We start from the raw sequence: 14,364 nt of genomic DNA, 5'->3' as shown, positions 1-14,364 counted from the left end.
GAGACATGGTGCGAGACAGACATGGAGGGAGACAGGCATGGAGGGAGACATGGAGGGAGACAGACATGGAGACAGACATGGTGGGAGACAGACAAGGAGGGAGACAGACATGGAGGGAGACAGACATGGTGGGAGACAGACAAGGTGGGAGACAGACATGGTGGGAGACAGACATGGAGGGAGACAGACATGGAGGGAGACAGACATGGAGGGAGACAGACATGGTGGGAGACAGACATGGTGGGAGATAGACATGGAGGGAGACAGACATGGTGGGAGACAGACATGGTGGGAGATAGACATGGAGGGAGACATGGTGCGAGACAGACATGGAGGGAGACAGGCATGGAGGGAGACATGGAGGGAGACAGACATGGAGACAGACATGGAGGGAGACAGACAAGGAGGGAGACAGACATGGAGGGAGACAGACATGGTGGGAGACAGACAAGGTGGGAGACAGACATGGTGGGAGACAGACATGGAGGGAGACAGACATGGAGGGAGACGGACATTGTGGGAGACAAGGAGGGAGACAGACATGGAGGGAGACAGACAAGGTGGGAGACAGACAAGGAGGGAGACAGACATGGTGGGAGACAGACATGGAGGGGGACAGACATAGAGGGAGACAGACATGGAGGGAGACAGACATGGTGGGAGACAAGGAGGGAGACAGACATGGAGGGAGACAGACATGGTGGGAGACAGACATGGAGGGAGACAGACATGGAGGCAGACAGACATGGTGGGAGACAGACATGGAGGGAGACAGACATGGAGGCAGACAGACATGGTGGGAGACAGACATGGAGGGAGACAGACATAGAGGGAGACAGACATGGAGGGAGACGGACATCGTGGGAGACAAGGAGGGAGACAGACATGGAGGGAGACAGACAAGGTGGGAGACAGACAAGGAGGGAGACAGACATGGTGGGAGACAGACATGGAGGGAGACAGACATAGAGGGAGACAGACATGGAGGGAGACAGACATGGTGGGAGACAAGGAGGGAGACAGACATGGAGGGAGACAGACATGGAGGCAGACAGACATGGAGGGAGACAGACATAGAGGGAGACAGACATGGTGGGAGACAGACATGGAGGGAGACAGACATGGAGGCAGACAGACATGGTGGGAGACAGACATGGAGGGAGACAGACATGGTGGGAGACAGACATGGAGGCAGACATGGTGGGAGACAGACATGGAGGCAGACAGACATGGTGGGAGACAGACATGGAGGCAGACATGGAGGGAGACAGACATGGAGGGAGACAGACATGGTGGGAGACAGACATGGAGGGAGACAGCATCAGCATTTTGGAAAGGATGAGAAGCAATGATGAGACTGGACTCTAAATGGACTTCTTTAGTTTCACCTCAGCGTGTGTCCACTTGTCACATCAAGAGACTGACACACACTTCAATGTGTGAATGTGGCGGGCGGGGGTGGGGGTGGGGGGGGGGGGGGGCACAGGGTGACATTACACCCACGCTGTTAACAAAACTGTCAGAACTTGGTCCGCATTGCCGGCAGTAAGTCGGACACATTTCCAGTGAGGGTTGGACTCCGCCAAGGCTGTCCTTTGTCACCCATTCTGTTCATAACTTTTATGGACAGAATTTCTAGGCGCAGTCAAGGCGTTGAGGGGTTCTGGTTTGGTGACCGCAGGATTAGGTCTCTGCTTTTTGCAGATGATGTGGTCCTGATGGCTTCATCTGACCAGGATCTTCAGCTCTCACTGGATCGGTTCACGACCGGAATGAGAATCAGCACCTCCAAGTCCGAGTCCATGGTTCTCGCCCGAAAAATGGTGGAGTGCCACCTCCGGGTTGGGGAGGAGACCCTGCCCCAAGTGGAGGAGTTCAAGTACCTGGGAGTCTTGTTCACGAGTGAGGGAAGACTGGATGGTGAGATCGACAGGCGGCGTCTTCAGTAATGCGGACGTTGTATCGATCCGTTGTGGTGAAGAAGGAGCTGAGCCGGAAGGCAAAGCTCTCAATTTACCGGTCGATCTACGTTCCCATCCTCACCTATGGTCATGAGCTTTGGGTCATGACCGAAAAGATAAGATCACGGGTACAAGCGGCCCAAATGAGTTTCCAGGTCTCTCCCTTAGAGATAGGGTGAGAAGCTCTGCCATCCGGGAGGAACTCAAAGTAAAGCCGCTGCTCCTCCACATGGAGAGGAGCCAGAGGAGGTGGTTCGGGCATCTGGTCAGGATGCCCTACGAACGCTTCCCTAGGGAGGTGTTTAGGGCACGTTCCAACCAGTAGGAGGCCACGGGGAAGACCCAGGACACGTTGGGAAGACTATGTCCCCCGGCTGGCCTGGGAACGCCTCGGGATCCCCCGGGAGGAGCTGGACCAAGTGGCTGGGGAGAGGGAAGTCTGGGTTTCCCTGCTTAGGCTGCTGCCCCCGCGACCCGACCTCGGATAAGTGGAAGAAGATGTATGGACGGATTTATTTCCACATATACACACACGTAACACTCCTCTCTACTCATTGTTGTATATAAAGTGCAATACTTTGAAGGAGCATAGGTATGGGCAGCATCAGTCACATTTCATTTGTAGGAAAGAAGTGAGTCTAGGGTTGAATTGTCCATCCTCGTTCTAAGCTCTGTCACTATCTTTTTTTGGACATTACTACTTGCCGTAGTTTTGAAGCAATGCATGATGGGATTCTGGATGCTGAGTGTCAGTGTATTAACGCGCCGCACGCTGAAAAATAGCCCCGTGCCTGCCTACTTTATGGCTTATAGACAGAGGTATGGATAAGGAAGACATATATAATAGTCTCCTCCTTGTTGTGTGTGCAGTTGTGCACTGAGCTTCAAAAGACGGAGATGTTCTAACATGACTGGGCCGCCACGCTGTTTATATGGAGGACAAGTGGACGTGACCACAGGCTGTCCTCACTCAGGTTGTCCCGGGAGATTTTCGGGAGAGGCACTGAAATTCGGAAAGTCTCCCGGCAAATTTGAGAGGGTAGGCAAGTACAAACCCCGTTTCCATATGAGTTGGGAAATTGTGTTAGATGTAAATATAAACAGAATACAATGATTTGCAAATCCTTTTCAAGCCATATTCAGTTGAATATGCTACAAAGACAACATATTTGATGTTCAAACTCATAAACTTTTTATTTTTTTGCAAATAATAATTAACTTAGAATTTCATGGCTGCAACACGTGACAAAGTAGTTGGGAAAGGGCATGTTCACCACTGTGTTACATCACCTTTTCTTTTAACAACACTCAATAAACGTTTGGGAACTGAGGAAACTAATTGTTGAAGCTTTGAAAGTGGAATTCTTTCCCATTCTTGTTTTATGTAGAGCTTCAGTCCTTCAACAGTCCGGGGTCTCCGCTGTCGTATTTTACGCTTCATAATGCGCCACACATTTTCCATGGGAGACAGGTCTGGACTGCAGGCGGGCCAGGAAAGTACCCGCACTCTTTTATTACGAAACCATGCTGTTGTAACAGGCTTGGCATTGTCTTGCTGAAATAAGCAGGGGCGTCCATGATAACGTTGCTTGGATGGCAACATATGATGCTCCAAAAGCTGTATGTACTTTTCAGCATTAATGGTGCCTTCACAGATGTGTAAGTTACCCATGCCTTGGGCACTAATGCACCCCCATACCATCACACATGCTGGCTTTTCAACTTTGCGCCTATAACAATCTGAATGGTTGTTTTCCTCTTTGTTCCAGAGGACACCACGTCCCCAGTTTCCAAATATAATTTGAAATGTGGATTCGTCGGACCACAGAACACTTTTCCACTTTGCATCAGTCCATCTTAGGTGAGGTCGGGCCCAGAGAAGCGGGCGGCGTTCCTGGGTGTTGTTGATGAATGGGTTTGGGTTTGCATAGTAGAGTTTTAACTTGCACTTACAGATGTAGCGACCAACTGTAGTTACTGACAGTGGTTTTATGAAGTGTTCCTTAGCCCATGTGGTGATATCCTTTACACACTGATGTCTGTTTTTTGATGCAGTACCGCCTGAGGGATCAACGATCCGTAATATCATGGCTTACGTGCAGTGATTTCTCCAGATTCTCTGAACCTTTTGATGATTTTCCGGACCGTAGATGGTAAAATCCCTAAATTTCTTGCAATAGCTTGTTGAGAAATGTTGTTCTAAAACTGCTCTAAAATTTGCTCACTAATTGGTGACCCTCACCCCATCCTTGTTTGTGAATTACTTAGCATTTCATGGAAGCTGTTTTTATAGCCAATCATGGCACCCACCTGTTCCCAATTAGCCTGCACACCTGTGGGATGTTCCAAATAAGTGTTTGATGAGCATTCCTCAACTTTATCAGTATTTATTGCCACCTTTCCCAACTTCTTTGTCACGTGTTGCTGGCATCATATTCTAAAGTTAATGATTATTTGTAAAAAATTAAATGGTTTATGAGTTTGAACATCAAATATGTTGTCTTTGTAGCATATTCAACTGAATATGGCTTGAAAAGGATTTGCAAATCATTGTATTCTGTTTATATTTACATCTAACACCATTTTCCAACTCATATGGAAACGGGGTTTGTATGACCAACTGTAAAACCCAATTTGGTCAATGTGTGCATGAAAATCGAGCAAGGTAATATGAACATGTAAACGGTTAGCTCGTATCACTTAGCAAGTTGTATGATCCGAAGGTGTGTGGCTACGGGAATTAGAGAAAAAAAAAGTGTAAAATTAGCGCAAAAAGTGAGCACTTTGATGTTAGCAAGCTAATGTTAGCATGCTATCAGTTAGCAACTGTCACATACCAAGTTGTATGACTTTAGGTTAAACAGTTGCCAAATTAGCTAAAAAGATCTATCACTTTAATGTTAGCATGCTAACATAACCATGCTAATGTTAGCATTTGTAACATAAGTTATATGACACTGGGGTAAAGAGTAGAAAACTTAGCTCAAAAGGGTAGCATGCTAATGTTAGCATGCTAGCAAGCTAATATTAACATGTTAACTTGTGTCACATAGCAAGTTGTATGACCCGAAGGTATGTGACTGGGGAATTAGAGAAAAAAAGTTTAAAATTAGCGCAAAAAGGTTAGCACTTTAATGTTAGCAAGCTAAAGTTAGCATGCTATCAATTAGCAAATGTCACATACCAAGCTGTATGACTCTAGGTTAAACAGTTGCCAAATTAGCTAAAAAGATCTATCACTTTAATGTTAGCATGCTAACGTAAACATGCTAATGTTAGCATGTGTAACATAAGTTATATCAAGCGCTACATAAATATAATTCACTTCACTTCATATGACACTGGGGTAAAGAGTAGAAAAATTAGCTCAAAAGGGTAGCATGCTAATGTTAGCATGCTAGCAAGCTAATATTAACATGCTAACGGTTAACTTGTGTCACATAGCAAGTTGTATGCCCCGAAGGTATGTGGCTGGGGAATTAGAGAAAAAAAGTTTAAAATTAGCGCAAAAGGTTAGCACTTTAATGTTAGCAAGCTAAAATTAGCATGCTATCAGTTAGCATGTCTCACATAGCAATAATATGACTGTAGGCTGTGTAATTATATATATTTTTTAATTAGCTAAAAAGTTAGAATGTTAATGTTAGTATGCTAGCATGCTAAGGGACAAGCGGTAGGAAATGGAGCCAGGTGTGTGCAGCCAGGACTCACCTGGATGCTGCCAGAGAGGAGGAACATTGCCAAAAGCAAGAAGAGTCTTGTCATCCCTTCCTCCGTGCTGCTGGCAGGACACACTGGGGGGCTTCACCTCATGAGGCGGCGGGGGGCCACACTACCTGCAACACACACACACACACACACACATGTCACCTCATGAGGCGGCGGGGGGCCACACTACCTGCAACACACACACACACACACACACATGTCACCTCATGAGGCGGCGGGGGGCCACACTACCTGCAACACACACACACACACACACACATGTCACCTCATGAGGCGGCGGGGGGCCACACTACCTGCAACACACACACACACACACACACATGTCACCTCATGAGGCGGCGGGGGGCCACACTACCTGCAACACACACACACACACACACACATGTCACCTCATGAGGCGGCGGGGGGCCACACTACCTGCAACACACACACACACACACACACATGTCACCTCATGAGGCGGCGGGGGGCCACACTACCTGCAACACACACACACACACACACACATGTCACCTCATGAGGCGGCGGGGGGCCACACTACCTGCAACACACACACACACACACACACATGTCACCTCATGAGGCGGCGGGGGGCCACACTACCTGCAACACACACACACACACATGTCACCTCATGAGGCGGCGGGGGGCCACACTACCTGCAACACACACACACACACACACACATGTCACCTCATGAGGCGGCGGGGGGCCACACTACCTGCAACACACACACACACACACACACATGTCACCTCATGAGGCGGCGGGGGGCCACACTACCTGCAACACACACACACACACACACACATGTCACCTCATGAGGCGGCGGGGGGCCACACTACCTGCAACACACACACACACACACACATGTCACCTCATGAGGTGGCGGGGGGCCACACTACCTGCAACACACACACACACACACATGTCACCTCATGAGGCGGCGGGGGGCCACACTACCTGCAACACACACACACACACACACACATGTCACCTCATGAGGCGGCGGGGGGCCACACTACCTGCAACACACACACACACACACACACATGTCACCTCATGAGGCGGCGGGGGGCCACACTACCTGCAACACACACACACACACACACACACATGTCACCTCATGAGGCGGCGGGGGGCCACACTACCTGCAACACACACACACACACATGTCACCTCATGAGGCGGCGGGGGGCCACACTACCTGCAACACACACACACACACACACACATGTCACCTCATGAGGCGGCGGGGGGCCACACTACCTGCAACACACACACACACACACACACATGTCACCTCATGAGGCGGCGGGGGGCCACACTACCTGCAACACACACACACACACACACACATGTCACCTCATGAGGCGGCGGGGGGCCACACTACCTGCAACACACACACACACACACACACATGTCACCTCATGAGGCGGCGGGGGGCCACACTACCTGCAACACACACACACACACATGTCACCTCATGAGGCGGCGGGGGGCCACACTACCTGCAACACACACACACACACGTCACCTCATGAGGCGGCGGGGGGCCACACTACCTTCAACACACACACACACACATGTCACCTCATGAGGCGGCGGGGGGCCACACTACCTGCAACACACACACACACACATGTCACCTCATGAGGCGGCGGGGGGCCACACTACCTGCAACACACACACACACACATGTCACCTCATGAGGCGGCGGGGGGCCACACTACCTGTAACACACACACACACACACACACACACACATGTCACCTCATGAGGCGGCGGGGGGCCACACTACCTGCAACACACACACACACACACATGTCACCTCATGAGGCGGCGGGGGGCCACACTACCTGCAACACACACACACACACACACACACACACACACACACACACACACACACGTCACCTCATGAGGCGGCGGGGGGCCACACTACCTGCAACACACACACACACACATGTCACCTCATGAGGCGGCGGGGGGCCACACTACCTGCAACACACACACACACACACATGTCACCTCATGAGGCGGCGGGGGGCCACACTACCTGTAACACACACACACACACATGTCACCTCATGAGGCGGCGGGGGGCCACACTACCTGCAACACACACATGTCACCTCATGAGGCGGCGGGGGGCCACACTACCTGCAACACACACATGTCACCTCATGAGGCGGCGGGGGGCCACACTACCTGCAACACACACATGTCACCTCATGAGGCGGCGGGGGGCCACACTACCTTCAACACACACACACACACACGTCACCTCATGAGGCGGCGGGGGGCCACACTACCTGCAACACACACACACACACACACACACATGTCACCTCATGAGGCGGCGGGGGGCCACACTACCTGCAACACACACATGTCACCTCATGAGGCGGCGGGGGGCCACACTACCTTCAACACACACACACACACACGTCACCTCATGAGGCGGCGGGGGGCCACACTACCTGCAACACACACACACACACACACACACATGTCACCTCATGAGGCGGCGGGGGGCCACACTACCTGCAACACACACATGTCACCTCATGAGGCGGCGGGGGGCCACACTACCTTCAACACACACACACACACACGTCACCTCATGAGGCGGCGGGGGGCCACACTACCTGCAACACACACACACACACACACACACATGTCACCTCATGAGGCGGCGGGGGGCCACACTACCTGCAACACACACATGTCACCTCATGAGGCGGCGGGGGGCCACACTACCTTCAACACACACACACACACACGTCACCTCATGAGGCGGCGGGGGGCCACACTACCTGCAACACACACACACACACACACACACATGTCACCTCATGAGGCGGCGGGGGGCCACACTACCTGCAACACACACACACACACATGTCACCTCATGAGGCGGCGGGGGGCCACACTACCTGCAACACACACATGTCACCTCATGAGGCGGCGGGGGGCCACACTACCTTCAACACACACACACACACACGTCACCTCATGAGGCGGCGGGGGGCCACACTACCTGCAACACACACACACACACACACGTCACCTCATGAGGCGGCGGGGGGCCACACTACCTGCAACACACACACACACACACACACACACACACACACACATGTCACCTCATGAAGCGGCAGGGGGCCACACTACCTGCAACACACACACACACACACACACACACACACACACACACACATGTCACGGAACACAACGCAAAGGAGGAGGAAGGCGGGGTCCCATTGGGGAGAGGGGGGGGGGGGGGCTATAAAGACAACATGGGAAGGTGTAGGGCAGTACGGTGGAACAGGGGTTAGTGCATGTGCCTCACAATACGAAGGTCCTGGGTTTGATCCCAGGCTGGGGATCTTTCTGTGTGGAGTTTGAATGTTCTCCCCAGGACTGCGTGGGTTCCCTCCCACCTCCAAAGACATGCACCTGTGGATAGGCCCCTCCCACCTCCAAAGACATGCACCTGGGGATAGGCCCCTCCCACCTCCAAAGACATGCACCTGGGGATAGGCCCCTTCCACCTCCAAAGACATGCACCTGGGGGTAGGCCCCTCCCACCTCCAAAGACATGCACCTGGGGATAGGCCCCTCCCACCTCCAAAGACATGCACCTGGGGATAGCCCCCTCCCACCTCTAAAGACATGCACCTGGGGTTAGGCCCCTCCCACCTCCAAAGACATGCACCTGGGGATAGGCTCCTCCCACCTCCAAAGACATGCACCTGGGGATAGGCTCCTCCCACCTCCAAAGACATGCACCTGGGGATAGGCCCCTCCCACCTCCAAAGACATGTACCTGGGGATAGGCCCCTCCCACCTCCAAAGACATGCACCTGGGGATAGGCCCCTCCCACCTCCAAAGACATGTACCTGGGGATAGGCCCCTCCCACCTCCAAAGACATGCACCTGGGGATAGGCCCCTCCCACCTCCAAAGACATGTACCTGGGGATAGGCCCCTCCCACCTCCAAAGACATGCACCTGGGGATAGGCCCCTCCCACCTCCAAAGACATGCACCTGGGGATAGGCCCCTCCCACCTCCAAAGACATGCACCTGGGGATAGGTTGATTGGCAACACTAAATGGTCCCTAGTGTGTGAATGTTGTCTATCTGTGTTGGCCCTGTGATGAGGTGGGGACTTGTCCAGGGTGTACGCCGCCTTCTGCCCGAATGCAGCTGAGATAGGCTCCTGCACCCCCTGCGACTTTAAATGGAACATGTGGTAGAAAATGGATGGATGGATGGATGGGAAGGTGTGGTATCCTCTATTGTAAACCGGACTTGTCCCATTTCCATCCCTGGGACTTATCAGCGTCTTTATCTCCCGGCAGCTGAGGGGTTTTAGCTGAAGCAGTAGAAAGGGACGAAATCTGAAACGTTTCTGCAAAAAACACCTTGACCATGGACACATTTTTGGCTAAAACGTTTCAAATTCCATTCCGTTCTGGTCTTTTTTTGTGTTGCTTTCTCCTCAGCGGTGTTTTGTCTGTACATTCCAACAAAGGCATTAAAAGTACCACTCGCTCGTTCTGAAAAAATGTTCCCGACGTCTGCAAGTTGGAGGTCAGATACGATCTGAAGCAAAAAGCAAGGTTTCTTAATGGCCTGTTCAGAGGAAGGACCACAGGAAAAGTTAGCTAATGACCGTAGGGACCAGATCTACCCGAGTCGGGTTCTGCCCTTCTGTAATCCTGAGTGTTTAATGACAGTATCACGTTTGTGTAGTCTTCCCAATCAAATGTTTCCACCTGCAGCAGTTCAAAATAAGATTGAGATCAAGTGCTAAGTTGGTAAGGTCTTTGACAGGAAAGGTGATAAAAGTCAATATGGAGGATTCTTGCAGGACGTCCATAAAAACAGCAGAAAGATCCAGTTTTATTAAAAATTAAAGCTGCCAAGCCCTGGTCTAAGTCAGACCTACATAGAAGTTTTTGTTTCATGTCTCTATCACATTCCTAACAGAAGTTACAAGCAGTTTTGTCAGGGTTTTTTCTTAGGGGGCGCTAAAGCGCAATTATGACTTTAGGGGTTTGGTTTTTTATCAGATGGCAATTTTCGCCAGTCCTGATGTGTGTGTAAAATTTGGTGAGTTTTGAAGCATGTTAAGGGAGTCAAATTACAGATCGGCGTTTCTGGATGTTGTTGATAAATGGCTTTCGCTTGGCATAGTAGAGCTTTAACTTGCACTTTGAATCATTTTAAGGGGGTCAAATTACAACTCAAAGATGCAAAAATTTCATTTTTTAGGAAAATTTGCGAAGGGGTTCTTTGAAGGCACGTAAAATCAAAACCAGAGCAGTAATCAAAACTCTGATCTATACTTTTAATCAGAAGGGTCCAAACTCTCTCCTGTGCGAGTTTGAAGCCGAAACGACAAACGCACTCGGAGGAGTTTACGTTTGAAAAAAGGTGACGGGTTTTCACAAAACTTTTATTTTGAAGGGGTAATTGCCAACTTCCTGTTGATTTTTTCTGCAGGTTGTCATTTATTAAAATGTAGGTCTAGGTGAGACCTACATAGAAGTTTTCGTTTCATGTCTTTCCGGCATTCCTTCTGGAAGTTACAAGCAATTTTGTTTGTGTTTTCTTCCTAGGAGCAGTTTTTTCTGTGTTTTATTAAAAAATTGCGCTAGAGTGCGTGTTTTGATTTTGGGGTTTGTTTTTTTCATTAGATCGCAATTTTTGCCAGTCCTGATGTGTGTGCCAAGTTTGGTGAGTTTTGAAGCATTTTAAGGGGGTGAAATTACAGCTCAGAGAGGCAAAAATAGCATCTTTTGCAAAAATTTTGCTTTGAATGGGTTTTTGCAACATTTTTGTTGATTTTTGCCCTAGAAGGTACAATTATGAAATCTAGGTCTAAGTCAGCCCTATATAGAGGTTTTTGTTTCATGTCTCTACGACATTCCTAACGGAAGTTACAAGCAGTCTGTTTTTCTTTCCTTCCTAGGGGGGCGCTAGCGCGCAATTTTGAGTTTTCTGGTTTGGCTGCCTAATAAGTTGGGAAGGCATGCCAGACCGATGTGTGTGTCAAATTTGGTGAGTTTTGAAGCATGTTAAGGGGGTCAAATTACAGTGCATAGGTGCGGAATAATAATAAAATGCACCAGTTTCAATAGGGTCCTTGGCCCTTTGCAAAGGACTCCTGTGGAGTCCTTTGCAAAGGGCCTGCGGACCCTAAAAAACATCTTTGACCAGCATTTTTGCAGCATATCCTTAAAAACAGTCAACTCCACTGAGTATCTTTGACAAATGTTTTTGGCAGTAGGTCTTTGAAAAAAGCAGAGTTCTCCTGTCATAGCTTAGTCCAGTATGTTTGCAGTAGTTGTAACAATACAACGCCTGTCATGTATGCTGGCGACTTCAAAAGCCGTCATACTGATTGGGGGTACAGCAGTTCCCTGCTAGACTGGGCCTCAACGGTTCGTGCAGAACTCCTACACGACCCAAAGGAGCCCTCCGCCACCTTTTACTCTGCACGCTAGAACAGTACTACCTACCCAGACCTGGCATTTGGGAAATGGCACAACAACCAGTCACTTCCAGTGAGACACATTCCGGTCACTCTCCCTCAGCTGTAGTTCAGCCCGTACAAGGGAGGATGTGAAGAGATGGAACAACCCCAGAACTATGGCCCATCAAGACAAACTCCATTACTTTGCTTCTGCTGAGTAATGGCCGGTTCCCCAATCAGAGAAGCATGAGCAAGAGTCCAGTCTTAGGAACCCTGTAAGCGACTTAATCCACCAACTTCACAGCTCAGGAAATGGAGCTGGCCACGCAGTGCCTGAAGACTGGGAAAGTCGTCAGGCATAGATAGTATCCACCTGCTCAGTGGCCTAGTGGGTAGAGTGTCCGCCCTGAGATCGGTTCAAACCCCGGCTGAGTCGTACCAAAGACTATAAAAATGGGACCCATTGCCTCCCTGCTTGGCACTCAGCATTAAGGGTTGGAATTGGGGGTTAAATCACTGCTCACTGCCCCCCTCACCTTCCAGAGGGTGATCAAGGGTGATGGGTCAAATGCAGAGAATAATTTCGCCACACCTAGTGTGTGTGTGTGACAATCATTGCTACTTTAACTTTTTATTTATTTATTTTATCCATTCTCGAGTATATTAAACAGGCAAAGGATTGTGCTAAGGTGATCGCCCTGCTAAAGCCTAACAAGCCGAGTGATGATCTCCAATTCAGTCTCCTGGAACGCCTCATTCTGGGTCGCATCAACCCAGCTACCCAACGATCAAGCCTGGTTTTTAAATGGCAGGTCAACATAGAGGACAGCCTCCCGGCAGAAGAGAAGACTAGTGCCCTCTTTCTGGAACTACTTGGGCTACACATGAAGCTTCTGGAAACCCTCCCAAAAAAGCACATGGTAAGTTTTATAATGGAGATGCTAAGAAACTGAGACTCCCCCAACCCCCGTCTCTATTGTGGAGTCCTTCCGTTTCGTGGGCACCACCATCACCCAAGACCTCAAGTGGGAGCTGACCAACAGCTCCCTCATCAAGAAGGCCCAGCAGAGGATGTACTTCCTGCGGCAGATGAGGAAACTTAAGGTGCCAACCAAGACGCTGGTGCAGTTTTATTCAGCCATCATCGAGTCCATCCTCACCTCCTCCATCACCGTGTGGAACCCTGGCCCCACAGTCCAGGATAAGCATCGACTGCAGCGCATGGTACGTGCTGCTGAGAAGGCGATTGGCCGCAAGCTCCCATCCCTCCAGGACCTGTTCTCCTCCAGGACCAGGAGGCGTGTGGGTCGGATCACAGCTGACTCTTCTCACCCTGGACACAAACTATTCCCCTCTCTCCCCTCAGGCAGGAGACCACGGTCCATCCAGACCCACACCTCCCGCCACCTGAACAGTATTTTCCCCTCGGCCATCAGACACATGAACAAGAACAAGATCTGATAGCTCACTTACAGCTCATCTTATTACCTATTCTGTCTTACATGTCTTCTATGTTGCACGATTGCACCAAGAAAAAACTCCTAGTTTGTGAACCCGTTCCCAAACAATGGCAATAAAAACTATTCTGATTCTGATCTTCCGGCTACTGATTAGCAGCGGGCAGAGCAGCAGGGTGAGAAAGCTTCAGATTGGCATCCCACAGGGTTCAGTGCTTGCACCTACGCTGTTTAACATCTACAACTATGACCTATCCCCAAAAACCTCAGGGAAGTACTATTATCCAGATGACTTGGCCATTCCAACCAGCAAACCATCTTGGCAGGCAGTATCTTCATACAGGCCCAGGAGTTGCTCAGTACAATAGAAGCTGACATTAGCAAGGGCTTCCTGGGTCAAGGCAAGGTGGAGGGAACAGTGGAAAGCACCAGAACCATTTCGGCTTTACAGCTACATCATGCATCCCACAGATGTTCCTGACCAGTAGCTGCCCCGTAAGCAGTGGACCACCCCTCAACCGCCCGAGGACAGGCGAGGGACGCTTCGGTGAAGCAATGCAATGATGGGGCCTAACGGACACTGCCCACTGAATGTGGAGCTCCCTTACAGACTGTGGAAAATATTATGACTAGCTGCCCGAAACACCGCCCACCAAATGGCGACCTAGGCCCGATGAAGCTGGATGACGAGATGCTGAAATAGCTTGCTGCAACGGAACTGAACATCT

The 14,364-nt window shown here is 50.3% G+C and overlaps 1 protein-coding gene across 1 annotated transcript in view; it reads right to left on the bottom strand.

The window, feature by feature from the left end:
• Window positions 1–14,364, bottom strand: part of gcgra (glucagon receptor a) — a 121,126-nt gene that overhangs the window by 42,531 nt on the left and 64,231 nt on the right. Inside the window, exon 2 of the mRNA XM_061884649.1 lies at window positions 5,673–5,797. Within this exon, the coding sequence (XP_061740633.1) occupies window positions 5,673–5,726 (54 nt within the window). The 5' untranslated portion in view covers window positions 5,727–5,797. The remainder of the gene's footprint in view (window positions 1–5,672; window positions 5,798–14,364) is intronic.

The sequence above is a fragment of the Nerophis ophidion genome, linkage group LG23 (genome assembly GCF_033978795.1).
Source record: "Nerophis ophidion isolate RoL-2023_Sa linkage group LG23, RoL_Noph_v1.0, whole genome shotgun sequence".
In the NCBI taxonomy this organism is placed as follows: domain Eukaryota; kingdom Metazoa; phylum Chordata; class Actinopteri; order Syngnathiformes; family Syngnathidae; genus Nerophis; species Nerophis ophidion.
Note: the sequence above shows the minus strand (reverse complement) of the source record. Positions and strands in the feature narration are given on the sequence as shown.